Below are 18,830 nucleotides of genomic sequence, written 5' to 3' on the forward strand. Positions count from 1 at the left end.
GTCGGTGATGCCATCCAACCATTTCATCCTCTGTCATCCCCTTCTCCTCCTGCTCCCAACCCTTCCCAGCATCAGGGTCTTTTCTATAGAAGCAGGTCGTCACATCAGGTGGCTGAAGTATTGGAGCTTCACTTCCAGGCCGTATTTCCCACTTTAGTGTCATTCACCATCCCATACACTCTCTGACTCCTTCCCTTTTTCCTTAAGTATGTTCTCACCTTCATGCAGGTGAGCCCCTCAAGGGCAGGGCAGCAATTGGTCTGGTCCTTCTGAAACTATGTGCAAAATCGCAGGGGCATTTTGATTCTCAAAGGGGCTGATGGAGAAATGAGCCCACCAGCTGTCTCACCCTCCCACCATTATCCCTGAAAGCGGGAAAAGAGAACTCCGGGGAGCTTCCATTTATGTGTGCGTCTTTCAGAAGAAACCTTGAGGGCAGAAGGCAGAGGTGAGGAGGATAATACCCACCAAGTATTCCCAATACAGCAGGCATTGTGCCAGACACTTTGCATAAATTATTTCCTTTAATCCTGACAATAATCCCCTGAAATGCTTACTGGTACCCCATTTTATAGGATAGGAAACCAAGGCGCCAGGAGGTAAAAGGATTTGTCTAGTATTAAGGCTTGAAGCGTGTGCTTGTATTCTGATGGTTCCCCTTTGGGGCCATGCTGATCCTGGAGGGACCGCCCCTCTCAGGTTTAGCAAATTTCTAGAAATAGCAAACAAGAGGTGCTTTTCATATACAGACCAACCAGAACAGAGCTCACACCTCCTTCACTGGGCCCTGACACTTTGGGCCACTGTTCCCCTGTCCTAATCACCTCAGGGCCAGGTACCAGACAATTAGGGACAGCCCTGGACCCCAGAGCTTCCTGATATTATTCAGACTAGCCTATCCCAAGCCCCCCACGATGATGTGGCATGCCGGCCTCTTCTTGGGAATCTGTGACAAGTGATTTTTTCAGTGGCAGCTGTCTCCTGATCTATTGGCCTTGAGATGCCTAAACAGTAACAAAAATCTGCCTTTTAAAACAACTACAACATCAGCAAACTGCTGGTGAGGGAGCTTCCAACCCAGTACCTCCAGCTCCAAAGGCCCCAATGCCCTGGGCTTACAAACTCCAATAGTTCCCCTTCTCCCATGGACTCACATGCCAGCTCCCATTAGTGGCGCCCGAGACCTCGGGGTCTATGCCCTGCTCCTGGCCCATGGTCTAGTGATATTAATCCACTCACAGAGGCAGGAGAGCACTGTGGTTCTGCCAGCTGGGTAAAGGCAGACTTTAGAGATTCTAGAACAAATGTCAGCCACTCAGCTGGCCTGGCAGAAGCCGCACGAATGCCAGAATTCTGGCGGGCCTGGAGAACACTGTGAAGGAAGCTGTCTGCCATCACTGGAAGAAGTGAAGTGAAGTCGCTCAGGCTTGTCTGATTCTTTGCAACCCCGTGGACTGCAGCCTACCAGGCTCCTTGGTCCATGGGATTTTCCAGGCATGAATACTGGAGTGGGTTGCCGTTTCCTTCTCCAGGGGATCTTCCCAACGCAGAGATCAAACCCAGGTCTCCCGCATTGTAGACAGACGCTTTACCGTCTGAGCCACCAGGGAAACCCGCCATCACTGGAAAGTCCCGGTAAATCTACCCTCATTGAGGGGTAAACAGCCGACAAGACTCAAAGCTCTGATGCTCCCATGATGATAGCCATTGAACTGTACACTTCAAATGAATGACTTGTGCAGTATACAAACTGTATCTCAATAAAGCTGTTTAAATATATATATTTTTTAAGAAAGAAGAAGAAGAAAAGATGCTCTGCTGACAGGACCATGGGCAGGGCTGAGGTATGGAAGCAATGGAGGCATCATGCCCCATCTTCCCAGCCTCCTGGCTGCTCCCGAAACACTGGGGTCACTTTCTTAGCTCAAGGCCTTGCGTTTGGCTATGTCCTCCTCTGGTGCATGTGCCTCCAGCGACCTGCAGGCTGGCTCCCTCCCTGCTCTACATCGTTGCTCAGAGGTCCCCTTCCTGCTCCCTTATTGAACGCTGGACACAGCTCTGCTCCCCTGTGGCTCTCTTTCCAGCTTTAGAACTCTATATACCATTTTCTAATACAGAAGACAAAATATTTGTTCTGCTCCTTGTCCATGTCTCTGTCCAAGACACATAAGCTCCATGAGAGCAGGGCTTTCTGTCTGTATTATTACTCTTCCCCCAGCTCTTGGAACCATGCCTGGCACATAGTAGGTGCTTAGTAAATAGTTACTGAATACATGGTCACATTATAGTTACTGCTCAGGCTTCTGAGCTGGCAGCTCTCAGAGCCTCCCCCTTGAAGCACTGCTGGTCAGCCTGCCTCAGTGTCCGTCTTGTTACAGCATTTGATGCACAAACATTTTCAGGTGGCCAACTGTTATTTCATCTGTGCTAACTGTTGTTGTTCAGTCGCTCTTTTGCGAGCCCATGGACTATAGCCCACCAGGCTCCTCTGTCCATGGGATTTCCCAGGCAAGAATACTGGAGTGGGTTGCCATTTCCTCCTCCAGGGGATCTTTCTGAACCAGGGATGGAATCTGCATCTCTTGTGCTTCCTGCACCGGCAGGCGGGTTCTTTACCACTGTGCCCAATGAAATTGATGAACCCTGCCTTTCTTAGAGCTGTCCTACCGCTTTAAGGACTCTTCCTCATAGGTACCTACTGCACTTTCTTTTGCACTTAAAATTTGTTAAGAGGGTAGATCTCTCTTGTTCTTACCACAATTAAAAAAAAACAAAACAAAAACAAAGAACTACTCTCTTTTTCTCTTGTTGTTAGGGGCAACCTCAGCCAAAAGGCCTCTGAATTGGATACAAAGTCAAGTTACACAGATGCACTGAAAGTGTCATGTCTCTGTGTAAAATCCGTGCAGATTCTGTTTAAGAGTGTGAGGTTTTAATGTTCTGTTTGATAAGAAGCCACTGGGAGCTGAAGCAGGGCTGTGAGCTGGAGTTCGTTGTTCAGGGAACTCTGTGTGTAGACACCAAGCAAGTATCTGATGGGAAAGAGGGAGGGGTGACTCCTCAGAAGGAGACAGAAACAGAGCTGAGAGAGATCCTCCTCCAGGGAAGTGAGAGAGGCCGAGTCTGTGTTCTGGTGGCAGAAGGCAGGCATGCCCCTCTTCATTGCAGCTATCTGTGAAGATGCAAGGCAGCCAGGGGACGCACACATCTTCCCTTTTATTATTCCAGGAAGAGAAGACACAGACGTGGGATGAGCACCCTGAAGTCCAGACTGGAGGCTGGAAGATCTTTGTATCAATCTGGTCGGAAGCCCAGGAATATCAGCGCCAGCAGCTAGCTCCAGCTCAGCACCAGGGGGGTGGGGGTGGGACAGTAGGTGGGGAGTCAGGGAGGAGGGTTAGGCCAGGTGGTGGCCAACATCACAGAGGATCGGGGCACCAAAACTCCCTATCACTTTGTGCAAGGTGGTTCATTATCTGATGGTGTTTGACACAGTGGAAATTCACAGGTTGGTGTAGAGCACAGACCTGTCACCTTCAGGCCATACAACCACGTAATTGTCACCTTCTGGGCAGCAGCTTTACCGAAGTGTAAATGATCAAGTAACCAACTTAGGGGATTCCCAGGTGGCTCAGAGGTAAAGAATCCGCCTGCCAATGCAGAAACTGTAGAAGACATGGGTTCGATCCCTGTGTTGGAAAGATCCCCTGGAGGAGGAAATGGCAATCCACTCCACTATTCATGCCTGGGAAATCCCATGGACAGAGGAGCCTGGTGGGTTACAGTCCATGGAGTTGCCAAGAGTCTGACACAGGCAATGCACCCGTGTACATTGAGCGACTGAGCATGTACGCAATCAACTTTTGTGACCCAGATTTGGAGGGTAACAACTGATGTCCATACAAGCAGGACTGGAGAAAGCACTTTTCTCATTAGAGGAAAGAAATCTCCCAAGAGGAGAGAGGTGGTCATCTTTGATCACGGGGAGAGGAGGGCGAGGAGGGCCGGTTAACCAAGCCCACAGCTGGCCCTCCTTCCCCTGAGAAGGGAAACGTGGGCAGACTGGTCCTCACGCAGAAGTGAAAGCTGATTAGGAGAGGGAGCTGACGCCTCCTCCAGGATGCGAGCGGCTGAAGAAACAGGCACAGACAGGAGCAGCAGAGAAGGCGGATGGACACCTGCATCTCTGTGGAGTTTCCCATCAGCTCTTGCTGGAAAAAGGAGCAAGTGTGAAGCGGGAGGGTTTCTGATAGAAGAGGAGCCAGCAAGTGAGCTTAAGAAAGAAAAAACCAGAAACTTCCAGTGGTCCAGTGGTTAAGACTCCGCACTCCCAGTGCAAGGGATCTAGGATTGATCCCTGGTTGGGGAGCTAAGATCCTGCATGATGCACGGGAGCAGCTCAAAAAAAAAAAAAGAAGAAGAAGAAAACTAATTAGGGAGGTTAACACCAAAGGGATGGAAAGACAGGGGCCTATTTGGATCTTAGAGTTCAATGTTTCTCTAAAAGAAAACCAATGTTTAAGGATACCCACCGAAGGATAAGCGTGTTTGCAAACCCATTCCTGACACAGCATCTTGCCTATAGCAGAGCAGATGCCTGACACGTGGCGGGTGGGAGGCCGCGAAAAACAGGTCACAGAATCATGTAAGAAGGACAACACCTCAGTGTGAGCTCAACCCCAAAAGGCAGACTCAGGCACTGTGTGGGTGAAGCAAGTGGCACTCCCCAACCCCGGCCAAAAGCAAAAGGCGACAGAGCTGCTAACTCTCAACCCCATCCCCAGAGAGCAGCTTTCATCTCAACATACCCCATCTCAACCTCCTCCCATCACCACCTCCCCCAGGCCTGCTAAGTGTTGCTGATTTCTGCTCCAGAGTTGCCTGCCAATCCGTGCGTTGGCTTCCTCTTCCAAGCACTCCAAGCCCTGGACCAGCTGCCTCTAACAGGTGCTCTGGGCTCTTGGTTTCCTCCCTGCACACCAGGAAAGGGATGTTCTTTAAAAGCTAATCTGGCGCCAATGCAGGAGACATGGGTTCAACCCCCGATTCAGGAAGATCCCACACGCCCTGGGGCAACTAAGCTGTGAGCCACAATTATTGAGCCTGTGCTCCGGAGCCCAGGAGCCGCAACTGCTGAAGCGCCTAGAGTCGGTGCTCTGAGACAAGAGAAGCCACTCCCCACAACTAGAGAGAAGCCCGGGCAGCAATGAAGTCCCATCTTAACCAAAAATAAATTAAAAAAATAAAATTAACAAAGCTAATCTGGGATACCCACCAGTGTTTTAGTGGCCAAGACTCTGCACTCCCAATGCAGGGGGCCCAGGTTAAATCCCTGGTCAGGAAACTAGATCCCACATGCTGCAATTAAAATTCGTGCAGGCAAATTGTTTTTTTAACTAATCTGATCACATAGCTTTCCTACGTAACCCTTCCCACTGCACTTGGTATACACCCAAGCTGTCAGGCCCACGCCTTCCTCTCCACCCTCCCCCACATCATTCTCCGTCCCCTGACTGCTGACCTGCAGCCACACTGAGTCCTGTCATATTCTAGAATAAGGCAGGCTTTTCCCACCCCAAGGCCTTTGTATATGCAATTCCCTCTGCAGGGAAGGTTGTTTCTGCTCCTCCCATAGTTGGTTCTTCCTCATCATTTATATTCAGGCCAAGTGTCAACTCTCTAGAGAGGCTTTCTCTGATGTGTGTGTGCTAAGTCACTTCCGTTGTGTCAGACTCTGTGCAACCCCATGGACTATAGCCTGCCAGGCTCCTCTGTCCATGGGACTCTCCGGGCAAGACTACTGGAGTGGGTTGCCATTCCCTTCTCCAGGGGATCTTCCTGGCCCAGGGATCTAACCCATGTCTCTTACGTCTCCTGTCCTGGCAGGTGGGTTCTTTATCACTAGTGCCACCTGGGAAACCCAGCCCTGCACAAATAAGCTCTCTGCACACCCCACCCCAGGTACCACAGTCTTGGCATCATGTTTGTTTGCTTAAAGCATTTGCCACAATATGCCAGCTATCTAACTGCTCCTGTTATGTCTCCCAAGAGAGAATGGAAGATTCATGAGGGCCTGGACTACCTCTGTTATGCTCCCTGTCACCCTCTGCACGTAGTATGGAGCATGACTGAAAGCATCTTTGTTGACCGGAAGACTGTGTCATATACCCATAACACACCCGCCAAAGTGCTGTAGATGGGTATGTGCAGTTCACTAGACCTTCACAACCACCCAGAGGAGTTATTATGCCCACTTTACGGACGAAGAAGCCCAGTTAGGAGATCAACTTGTAAAGCCAATAAGTGGTGGAGGTGGAATTTACACACAGTTCTGGTGGACTTTTCTTACCATGCGGGGCTGCCTCCCCATCCCTGCGATAGCCAGGAAGACTCTGGAAGCTCCCAGCTGACACCAGGCTCATTACCAGTGAAAAATGGCACTATGTTACCAGGTAAAATGTATAATTTTTATCTTTATTTAAACTTGACTTGAGACATCTGATTTAAGGAGTACTCCAAACGACCAAAATATTCAAGTGAAGGTGAAAGTTGCTCAGTCATGTTCGACTCTTTGCGACCCCATGGACTATACACTCCTTGGAATTCTCCAGGTCAGAATACTGGAGTGGGAAGCCTTTCCCTTCTCCAGGGGATATTCCCAACCCAGGGATTGAACCCAGGTCTCCCGCATTGCAGGCGGATTCTTTACCAGCTGAGCCACAAAGGAAGCCCAATAATATCTGCATGATTTAATATTACCACAACGATTGTATTTTGAATTGATAAGCATCAAAGAATTGATGCTTTTGAATTGTGGTGCTAGAGAAGACTCTTGAGAGTCCCTTGGACAGAAAGGAGATCAAACCAGTCAATTCTAAAGGGAATCAACCCTGAATATTCATTGGAAGGACTGAAGCAGAAGCTGAAGCTCCAATACTTTGGCCGCCTGATGCGAAAAGCCAACTCACTGGAAGAGACCCTGATGCTAGGAACGATTGAAGGCAAAACAGGGGACGACAGAGGATGAGATGGTTGGATGGCATCACTGACTCAGTGAACATGAGTTTGAGGAAACTCTGGGAGATAGTGAAGGATGGAGAAGCCTGCTGTGCTACAGTCCATGGGGTCGTAAAGAGTCAGACATGACTGAGCGACTGAACAAAAACAACCAGTTTTACAGGTAAATTGGATACAAATCCATCTTTCAGGCTGACTACTATAATGTTAACCCAGTTATAAAAGAAGAATCAAAGGTGGAGAGATGGCATAAGGAGAAAAAGTGGAAGAGGCTGGTATCTGGCAAGATCCATGGAAACTCACCTATTACAAAAACAGTGATCTACCTAAGCGTCTACTAGCATTAATGGTACAAAGTGGACAGGTGTCACCAAAGGCCACCAGCTGGCCATGATGTCATTAGCAACGTGTGGTCCAGTTCTACCATCACCATCAACACAATGGCCAGATGCTGCCTGAGGCCCTTGACATTTGTCATGTCAAAATGTTCAGAACAACCCTCTGTGGTAAGTACCAATATTATCTCCATTTGAGAAACGAGAAACCTGAGGAACAGAGAGGCTCAGTACCTTGCCTAGGTCACACAGCTGTCAAGCAGCAGGGGGAGTCGCCCCATCTTTCCAGGCTGCTGCCCTGCAAGAACGCACAGTGTCCACGTCACCAACAAGCTCCTTCCAAGTTCGCAGACTTGGCTGTCCTCTCCAGATGGTGTGGAGCAAGGGGGGATCCCATTGGAGACTGTCCTACAGGTGCCTGTGAACTTGGTGACACCCAGGGCCCACTGCAGCAGCTTGGGAAGCCGGGGGCCCAGAGGCAAGGACCCAGGAGGCCCGCAAGCCCCAGTGGCCAGGGACCCTCTGCCCCAGCTCCCTTGCTACCACGGATCATACACACTCACATCCTCTGGAGTCAGGAATCTCTGCACTGAGTCCTTTCAGCAACATCTCTGCTTGAATGCTCCCCATGACGGGAAACTCACTACCTCCTGAGACAGTCTCTCCATCTCTGGATGGCTCCTGCTGTTTGAAATGTCTCCCACATGGTGAATCGATAACCATCTCCCTGTAGCTCCCTCCCGCTCTTTGGAATGATCATGGTTCCCCTGCTGCTGCTGCTGCTGAGTCGCTTCAGTCGTGTCCGACTCTGTGCGACCCCATAGACGGCAGCCCACTAGGCTCCTCTGTCCCTGGGATTCTTCAGGCAAGAACACTGGAGTGGGTTGCCATTTCCTTCTCCAATGCATGAAAGTGAAAAGTGAAAGGGAAGTCGCTCAGTCGTGCCCGACTCTTAGCGACCCCATGGACTGGAGCCTACCAGGCTCCTCCGTCCATGGGATTTTCCAGGCAAGAGTACTGGAGTGGGGTGCCATTGCCTTCTCCTACATCCCTTCAAATGCTGGGGTTCACATAGCCTACATCTTCCCCAGGATGAAATGTCCCCAGTATTCCCCAAGCATCGTGATCTCCAGCCCCTCCTCACCCTGGACCTTTGCCCCAGTCAGAACTCCAGCCCCACTGAAACAAGTTCTGACATGACTGGACACTTGCAGGCTGGTCTGACTGGGGTCTGCCCTGACATCAGCAACCCAGGGGGACAGTGTGCTTTGACCAGAGGAGTCCCACCTAGAAAGGGCTTCTTGGGTCACTGGGTGGCCTCCAAAGGCTTCTTGCTGCTGTAGAAACCAGTGGTGCCCAGTCCAGCTCCTGGGCACTTGGAGACTATCTGGAGCCGCAGGGGCCAGGAGTGGGGGGTGGGGTCGGCGGGCGGGATACCCTGGGCTCTGGGCCCCCACCCTCCATGTACCTAGAACACAGCTGCTTTAGCCTGTTTTATAAACGGGGCTTCTGCATTTTGTAAACGCGTTTGAAGCACCACGGCTCAAGAATGTCTAAAACTGCTGATGCCGGTTAGCCTCTTGGGCACGTGCGGTCTCACTCACCACATGTGGGCAAACGCCACGGCTCAGGCCAGCGCCAAGATAAGGGGACTTTTCCCTGAACTGGGAGACCCAGGCCCCCTGCTCTGCCGCTCCAGGGACACTGGAGACCCAGCTCTGCTCTGCGCACATGAAGGCCGCGCAAGTGCACACGGGACGGCGGCGGTACGGGCGCCCACACGGGGGCGCAAAGATGCTGCGCCGGGGACTTGGGGATCCGGATGGGCGACGCCCCTTGAGTGTGCGCGGAGGGTGGCCCCCAGCCCCGGGGTGGGGGTGGGGGGACTCACAGGGCAGCGTCTCGGCGCGGCTCTTCTGGATCATTATGCAGAGCTGTAGCACCAGTTGGGGGGCGCTTTCCAGGAAGGTCTCCAGGAGGCGCAGCATGTTAACGTCTGCATATTCGTACATCATAGCCCAGTAGAAGCGTCGCTGGTGTTCCTTCTGCCGCTGGCTCTGAATCCCCAGGTACATGGTGCGGATATACCTGCGAGAGACGGGACAGAACACAGAGAGAGGCATGGGTTGGGATGGGGGTTTTGGAAGGGCCAGGCCCTCCCGGGCAAACCAGCCGCCCCTCCTTGGTTCTGAGGTCTTCCAGGTGCTTGGACCAGCTCTAGGGGTTCTCCCAGCCCACGAATGAGGTACTGAGGCGTCAGGGTGGGGTGGGGTCAGGCCAGGGAAGGGGGCCTGAGCAAGTTGTCTCCTTCCCCACCTCGGTTTGCTCATCTATAAAGTGAGAAATGGAAGAGTGGGACCCAGTGACCTTGCTGCCAAGGAAGTATCACAGGTGAGCTCAGGGGGCAGGTGGGCTCGGTCAAGTTCAGGGTCCCAGGGGGAAAATTTCAGCAGGGTTTTCACCTCTCTGGAGGAGGAAGGAAAGGAATTAGCATTTATGAAATTCCTACTGAGGATCACTGGTGGGCTGCCTGGTGTGGCCTGGGTCCCAGGTGACAGGCTGAAGTATACCCATGTGGGACAGGCAGGCAGGGCTCACAGGCACAGGCTCCAGAGATGGATGCGGGAGCCACCAGGAGCTGGCCGAGGCTGTTTGACCCCAAAACTCATGTGTGCCCCGCTCCACGCTAGGGGGAGCCTACAGTGGCACCTCTGTCGAGGTGTGGCCCAGGACTCAGCCACACAAACACATGGACCCCACTCCCTCTGGGAGGGACACAGGGCCAAGGAAGCGTGGGCTCTGTCATCTGCTAATTGTGGGGACCTGGACTCATCACCCCAACTCTGTGTCTGTGTTACTCTTCTTTAACATAAGAGAGTTACAGCGTTGTGAGGCTGATGGGGAGCTTGGGGAGATGATCCAGCTGCTGGCTGTGGATCCAGGCCCACAGAAGAAAGCCCCCATGCCCGCTGCAGTTCTCCCTAAACTGTAGACACTTTCTCCAAGCCACAACAAGGGGAGGATGGACTGTATCATCTAAGCCAGACTTGGGAAGATGCCCTGGAGAAGGAAATGGCAACCCACTCCAGTATTCTTGCCTGGGGAATCCCATGGACAGGGGAGCCTGGCGGGCTACAGGTCATAGGGTCGCCAAGAGTTGGACACGACTGAAGCAACTTAGCACACACAGAAGCCAGACTCAGCCAATGGCCTCTGGGGCCAAGCCCAGCCCAGAGGAGCTGGCAGCGCCAGGACCAAAGCAAGGTTCAGAAAGCACAGTCGGCCCAGTTAGGATCAATCGGGGTCATGCAGCATCAGTCGGGGTCATGCAGCATCAATCGGGGTCACAGACAACAGGACAGAATGACACCTGCATCCCTGGCCATCCCCTGGGAATGTGTCTTCTAAACCACCAAGCCAGAATCACAGAGGTTGAGAGAGTGGCTGGCCCCCTACATGGTCCCTGCTGTCCCCAGGCACCCCATCAGGGGCCCACTTGGGGGTCTGTCTCTATCGCCACTGCCAGCCTGGTCTCCGCCATCACCCCCTCTCTCTTGGATCAGAGCAGAAGCCTCCTAACTGGCCTCCCAGGGCCCACTCTTGCCCCCAGAACAACCCACTCTCTGCCCAGCAGCCAAGGCACTTTGTCAAGATCACAGACAGCCCTCCCTGACTTCCCATCATGCTCAGAAGAAAATCCCACCCCTCCCTCGACTCCTGGGCCTTGCCCGCCCCCCAGCCCCGTCACCGGTTCTCTCCCCAACTTTCCCGTGTCTTGTCTATCTCTCATGGACACGTGAGCTTGTCTCTGTTCACACCTTCCCTCCCCGGGGTGGGGGGCTGTGGAAGAAGGAAGACTCCTGCCCCCCCGGGCTGAGGCCCCCTCCAGGACACACTGTCACAGCACAGCAAAGGCAGCCCGCTTCCCCAGGTACACCGACTTTCTAAGAGGCTCCCAGAGAAGGGCTCTGTACTCCCCTCCCTGAAGCAACGGGAAAGGTGGGCATTGCCCAGGAAACTCACGTGGATTTTACAGCGGATTTTACAGCAGCCCGTGCTTTAGAAGCAGAGGTGACAAAGCCTACATTTGCAAAATAATACAAAACTACAGTGATGCTCCTATGTAAGTCCAAACTGGTGGGCCCCCTACCTATGGAAAAGACCTTGAAGAAGACCCATCGGGAGGGGGCTGAGAGGGACGCCTTATTTCCTGCATATACACTCCCTGGGGTGAGCGGAGAACAGCCCCGCAGGAAACTGCAGGGAGGCAGGCGCTGGAACAGGAATGGTGTCAGGCTGCAGTGAACAGTGCGAGGCGCAGGGCGTGACAGCTCTGGTTACCGTCACTTAACACCTGGCGAAACAGAAGCTCTGAAGCAAAGCAGGGCGTCGAATCCCTGTCTGCTCCAGGTTCTGCCGCGTACTGGCTGCGCCGCGTCCCACGAGTCACTGCCTCCCTCTTGGCCTCTGTCTGTAAGTTCCCAAAATCACGGGACCAGGGGAGAGGCAAAGGGAAGGAGGGGGATCCCCGGGGGTTGCTTGTTGAACCTGACCTGGAAAGCTACAGGGCCACTGCGAGAAAGGGGCAGAGACTGAGAGACACAAGAGATGGCAACAGAGAGAGATGGAGACAGGTGGAGAGACAGGGAGAAAGAAACAGACCTGTACACAGAGGGAAGGGAGACGGACAGAGAGCTCTGGAGGAGACTGAAAGAGAAAGGGACAAAGGAGAGGGAAGCTATGTCAGAACTGAGGGCCTGAAGGAGACCGACTAGACGAGGTGACCGTAGCAGCAGGCTGGGCGGGGGAGGCCGCTCTAAGGACATGTGGTCCCAAGTAGTTGGAAGGGGCTGGGGAGCCGGACTCCAGAACCCCGGGCAGAGGTCACGGTCAGATCAGGTCGGATGGTGGCCTGGGGAGACAGAGCAGGAGGGGTCGAGGGTGCCCTGGTGAAGGGGCTGAAGCAGGGCTTCGAGTCCAGAGGCTCCGCACGGGCACCCAGAATAGCCACGTGGCCAGGAGAGCCCTGGTGCCATGGGTCTTCCAGGTCGGATATGGTCTCTCTGCTCCTAAACTCCTCTCTACTCAGATGTGGCACCTGCAGGGCACAGTGCCGGGGGCCACAGACTCCCTCAGGGGCAGACCACACAGCTCTACTTTCTCAGGTCTACTCTCTCAGACCACAGCCTCTGCCTCCCCCAGCCTCACAAGCGGGCCCAATGGGGGAACGATTATGTCTCATAACCCAAGCCTATCTACGCATTCAGGCCCCCAGGCGAGGTAACACCAACGCTCAGGTTCACCCAGGTCAGCCTCACCAGGGCAAAGGGAGCTCTTGGTCTGCCCTTCCACACCCGTGTTCCCCAAGCCACTAGCCCCTCTGTCCAGCATGGCCAGCGAAATGGAAGACAACGAGCCCAGAACACGTTGCTTCAACCATAACATCTGCCAGAGAAACCAAGCTTGCCTCTATGGTAACATCCAAGATATGGGAAGAGATAAGGTAGGAGTGGGCAGAACCGGAGCCAGTCCCCACCCATAAGCAGACAGATGCTTAAGCCCAGTGTGCACTGGGATCAAGTCTGAGACCAAAACTGGCTATCGTGCCTCCTGGGACACGAGCTCACGTAGCCTGCCACCTGGAGTAGGAGCTACATCAGAGTCCAGTTCAAAATTCCCAATCAAGGGCCTTCCACCCAATTCTCTGGCTCCTGCACCCTCCTCTTCTGTCCTCAAGTCCCGGGGTCCCTGGTAGACCTTATAGAGTCCAGAGTGGGGTCTTGATGACCTCTGCGGAAGCCCAGCCAGCAGCCTCTTCTTGCTAAGCTGTCACCCCTGTGCAAAGACAGCCATGGCCCATGGCCACTAGGTGGCGCCAGACCCTAAGCCACGCAGGAAGGCTGCTCCTCCGCACCGTGATCTCATTCCCAGCCGGCGGCCTCTCAAGGCATGCACCTTTCAATGCGGCAGCATCAGGGTGCAAGGGGGCGCCTGGCCAGGCCGAGGGGCAGTCCCAGATGTGCCACGTCCCCACGAGAAAGCATCTGCAGGAGACACAAAGTGGGCTGCTGCTCCCTCGCCTTCTCCCTCTCCTTGGCAGGTTCCAGAAATCTCACCTCCCCTAGAAAGGTGGTTTGGGAGGAAAAACATCCAACTCTCCTCCTCCTGACTGGCTTCCACCTGGATTCTGTGTCACCTGCTGTCACACTATTTCTCTCCTAAGAACATTGGATCATGAAAGGCACGGATCTAAAGGCAGGCAGGCAGCTGTCCTTGTGGAGTGAGGACTCAGGAAACCTGTGTCTGGTGTGAGGTCTGCAGGGCTGCTCGACCTTGGGCAGTTCACCCATCTCAGAGGGGCAGGCCGAAGGATCGCTAAGCCGAAGGATCCTTTTATTAACTCCATCTTTCTCTGGCCGAGCCTCTTGACAAGTAACACCCAGTGTTTGTGTGGCGCTCATATGTGCCTGGCACTGCTGTGAGCATTTTGTATTTATTAACTTAATCCTTGCAACAGATAAATAAGGTGGATGCAATATTACTCCTCTTTAACAGATGGTAAACTGAAGTGCCAGGGTTACGAAATGTGCTTCGGTGTACCCAGCTCAGTAAGGGGTTGAGGAGGGCCGTAAGCCCAGAAGTCTGCTCTGGAGCCAGTGCTCGGAGTTCCCACTCACACAGCTCTATGGTAGACCAGTTGTCTCCTTCCTTCTGCCCTTAGTGCAACTTGCTTGCTTTTACTGCAGTGGAAAATCATGGTTTGCCCCTAACACCTGGGTTCTTTTTCAGTTCTGTTCCTGGCTGTGTTGCCTTGGGGAACATCTCCTACCCTCATGGAGCCTCAGTATTCTCATCTATGCAATGCCTGGCCCAGAGGAGGACCCTAGGACATGGTGAACGAATGGATGCATGTTATCGTGGTCCCCTTAGCGGGCCTCAGGGGACTCAGATGAGGCAATGCCTGTGAGTACAGACGGGAGACCAGAGGCCAAGGATGGCACCTATTACTGACCCCCACAGAGGGCTCTCCTGTCTTCCCTTCAGTCTATTCTCCTTATTCCCCTTCCAAGGCTATCTCCTCCCCTTACTTCATAAACCACAGAACTGTTTAAAGTTCCTTATGCCTCCAGGAGAACTCTCTAGTTCTCTGAGCACATTTTCACCTCTTACAGCACACTCTGAAGGAGACATATTTGTCATCTTCTCCTCTTTGGTTCATCGGAGACTCAGAGAGGCTGAGTGATTTCCCCAAAGTCACACAGCAAGTCATGATTGAGGTACATCAGAGGTCTTGGCCAAATTATGTTGCCCCACTGGCAGTTAGCTAAGGGAAGCTAGAAGCGAGAGGCTGAATAATTTCACCTGTCTGGACCTACAGTACCCTGCTGCTTCTTATGACACAATGTGAAGTCTCTATTGTGGACAGCAACTCACCCTCAAAGTCCCAGACAGGGCGGAGTCTAGGTTTGGGGGCACCTGAAGCTTTGGGAATCTCTAATAGAAAAATAAAGTCTACGAAACACTGGAAGTAGAAATACTGACAGCATCAATTCTATACACTTTTTTTCCCAGAAAAATAAAAGAGAGAACACTTCTGTATTCACTTTATGAGGTCAGCATTACTCTATCAAAGTCAGACACATACCACACAAGAAAATAAAACTACAGACAATATCTCTTATGAAAGTGAAAGTGTTAATCACGCAGTCGTATCCAGCTCTTTGCAACCCCATGAACTATAGCCTGCCAGGCTCCTCTGTCCATGGAATTCTCCAGGCAAGAACACTGGAGTGGGTAGCCATTCCCTTCTCCAGGGGATCATCCCAATCCAGGGATAGAACCTGGGTCTTGTGCATTGCAGGCAGATTCTTTACTGTCTGAGCCATCAAGGAAGCCCCATCCCTTATAAACACAGATGCAAATACCTTTAACGAAATACTAGCAAATCAAATTCAGTGATATATGGAAAGAATAGTATTTGATAGCCAACTGGAGTATATTTGGGGAATGTAAGACTTATTCTGTATTCAGAAATCAATTACTGCAATTAATGATATTAACAGGTAAAACCACACACTACATTAACTGATGCAGAAAGAAAGCATTTGACAGAATTCAACATCCACTGATGATTTTTTAAAAAAAACTCTCAGCAAACCAGAAATAGAAAAGAGCTTTCTTAACCCGACATAGATGAAGGACATCTATAAAAATTAATAGTTAATATCACACTTAATGATATAAAGACTGAAGATCTTAAGATCAGGAACAAGACAGTAATGTCTACACTCACCATTTCTATTTAACATCATACTAGAAGTCAGTACAATAAGTCAGGGGAAAGAAATAAGATTATACAAACTGCAAGGAAAGGGACTTCCCTGATGGTCCAGCAGTTGAGAATCTGCCTTCCAATGCAGGGGACGAAGGTTCGATCCCTGGTCAGGTAACTAAGATTCCACGTGCTGTGAGGCAACTAAGCCCCCAAGCCACAACTGTGACCTGATGCAGCCAAAAATAATCAATCAATTAAATTTTTTTTTTTAATTGCAAGCAAAGAAGTAAAATTGTCCCTATTTGTAAATGATATGACTATCTGGATAAAATCCCCAGGAATAAAAACAAAGTTCACAGAACTAATTAGCAAGTTTAGCAAAGTCTCATGATACAGGGAAGACAGAGGAAGGAGCCTGATGTGCTGCAGTCCATGGAGCTGCAAAGAGTCTCACCCGACTTAGCGGCTGAACAACAACAACACAATACAAGGTCATCGTGTGGAAACTGAATGTATTTCTGTAGACTACTAATGAACAATTGGGAATTGAAATAAAAAAAAACCACATACCACTTAAACGAGTTCCCTTAGGGGAAGGCAGGACAGGGGAAGGGGATTAAGAGGGACGGACTATGAGGCATTGAATAAATGAGTCACAGGGATGAACGCAGAGCACAGGAAATACAGTCAGTACGTTGTAGTAACTTTGTTCAGAGTATAATCTACAAAGACGTCGAATTACTCTGCTGCACCCCTGAAGCTAGTATAATACTGTAAGTGACTTATACATCAATTTAAAAAACTTTTATATTTTTTTACTGTTTAAACACAAGCAGCCCATGCCTCCGGGGGCATGTTGATCCTCGTCCTGGGTGGGCATGGAGCACTGTCTCACAGGCACACACAAACCACCACCACCACCACCACCAAGAACGCTCCACACAAACACCACACAGACACTCATGCACGCCGCACTCACAATGTGGACACACCACCACGTGTGTACATGCCAACCACGCGTGAAGTTCACGCAGCCTCAGCCGCATGCGTGTCCTATGCAGCAAGACACACACGCACACGCCGCCACACACCCGAACACGCTGCACGAGTTCAGGTCCTCGCGTGTACAGACCCCCGGAGCCCAGGATCATATCCTGGTGTCAACAGGCTCCAACCCGGGATCCCTGAGGGGGTGGGTCCCTGCCTGCCCCTGGCATCACAGCTGACTCAGAGGACGGACGCAGAGGGAAAAAGGCTAAAGCACGTCACTTCTGGGGAGAGGTGGGAATCTACCACTTCTCCCACTGGTAGCCGGGAATCGCCAGAGAGAGGGTGCTGCAGCCACTAGACAAGGAGAGAGGGGATGCAGGGCTGTCACCATGGGAGGAATCCTGCCCCCGACATCAAGGACAGAGCTGGGCCAGCTGCTACCTCCACACACCCTCGAGCTCACTGACATCCGAACTTGTGCAGCCCTGGCCCTGCTCACACCTGTCCTTCTTCACCTCCACCTGAGCCTGGCAGATGCGGAAGCCTGGCTTATGGTCGTGGTGAAGGCGTTGAGAGCTGTCATGATGATGTCTGATCTGCACTCCCGTCGGGTCCCTCCTTCTAGGTGGAGGGGCTCCTTCCCGTGTGTCCTCTGCATCGCTGACTGCATCCCAGGGGCCCAGGGCCAGATGGCTGTGCCCCAAAGCAAGGTGGGGCGGTTTCAGGGTTCTGGGCTGCGTGGCGCTTGTGCAGGAACCTTGCTGGTCTGCGGTCTATCGCCTGCTGAGGATGGAAGCTGACCGGGGTCCCCAGGCGTTAACGGGGGCTCCAGGGCTGCAGTGTCAAAAAGGGGGTGCTCCCACCTGTAGCATACTGACTCCATGCCCAGGTGGGAACCCCTGAGAGTCTTCCCTGGGGCCCCAGGTCAGTACAGAGAGAAGTCCTTCAAGCTCTTCTAGGCCATCACAGATCTTGGGGGCACCCAAGCTGTGGCAGACAGGATCAGGGTTCAGCCTGCCTGCCTAACCTCTGCCAAATACCGATACTCCCATTTTTACAGATGAGGAAAATCAAGGCTAGCCTGGATCCAGTATCCCAGGGGGCTCCCTAGTGGCTGTGCAGTGAGGTATCCAACCTCCTGCCTCCGCCCCACCACCCACACACCTGCTGGTGCTCCCCGCCCCTGGCCACACCTGCTGGCCTCCAGTCCCAGGCCTTCCTGGCATGTGCTCGTCTCAGTGTCTTGGCTTCTGCTGTCCCCATCATCCTCAAAGGGCCCAGTTCTCCCCATGTGTCTCTCTCCATGCCCAGGTCACAGCATTTCCCTTCCCCACTCCTGTTACACTGGGTCCTCAGTACAGTAATAACTCCTATTTGTGGGGTTTTCCCTACATAATAGGCACAGTGTGAACCTTCTACACATATTACATCATTTAACCTGACAACGTCACGATCATCGGCAGATGAAGAAACTGAAGCGAGAGGAAGTCCTGGGACGCGACTGCCAGCCTCATCCAAGACCTGGACTCCAGAGGCGGTGCTTCTAACCCAGAGACGCTACATTCTTCTATTCCTTATCATGTCCCCCTTTCCTCTCCTCCCACTTCACTTTCAATTCTATGAATCAGATCATCTATCAGCTCCGTTTTATAGAATCAGAAAACTGAGGCTCAGAGGCGTTACACCGCACACCGGGTTGGAAAGTCAGATTTCAGCCTTGATTTGATTGGCTACGCCACACACCTGGTCTCCACCCCTAGAGGTCCCTCCCTGCTCTCAGCCCATCTGTACTGGAGTCACATACCCAGAGGCCTCTCCAGCTAGATCTTAACCCCCGGGTTAAGCTGCTGTACAGCCGCTGCCCCTACCCCACCACGGTAAGCATCCACGCAGAGGGTGCTATGGTGCATTTATCCCCTGCTCTGATGGTCTCATTTGACCAAGAGATGCCTGCAACACCACCTTCAAATACATAGCATACATGTTCCCCGAGGCAGATGGCCAGAGCGGGTGTGAGGAGCACAATTAAAGCAGGAATGACCTGGGTTGGAGAAAAGAGAGAACCTACCAACCAGCCTGGCAGGACACCACTACGACAAGGCAGGATTTCTGCCCTCTCTGGACAGTTTCAGAGAGAAGCAAAGCTCCGGGGCTGTGAGGGGTCAGAGGCCCACAGCTCACAGAGCAGAGGGGCTGAAGCCATCTTTTCCAGT

At 52.3% G+C, this 18,830-nt stretch overlaps 1 protein-coding gene across 1 annotated transcript in view; it reads right to left on the reverse strand.

Annotated features, from left to right (window-relative positions):
* LOC129649829 (XK-related protein 6) overlaps positions 1–18,830 on the reverse strand; it is an 85,782-nt gene that overhangs the window by 7,122 nt on the left and 59,830 nt on the right. The window contains exon 3 of the mRNA XM_055577710.1: positions 9,244–9,440. Within this exon, the coding sequence (XP_055433685.1) occupies positions 9,244–9,440 (197 nt within the window). The remainder of the gene's footprint in view (positions 1–9,243; positions 9,441–18,830) is intronic.

Source organism: Bubalus kerabau, chromosome 4 (assembly GCF_029407905.1).
Source record: "Bubalus kerabau isolate K-KA32 ecotype Philippines breed swamp buffalo chromosome 4, PCC_UOA_SB_1v2, whole genome shotgun sequence".
NCBI classification, from domain to species: domain Eukaryota; kingdom Metazoa; phylum Chordata; class Mammalia; order Artiodactyla; family Bovidae; genus Bubalus; species Bubalus kerabau.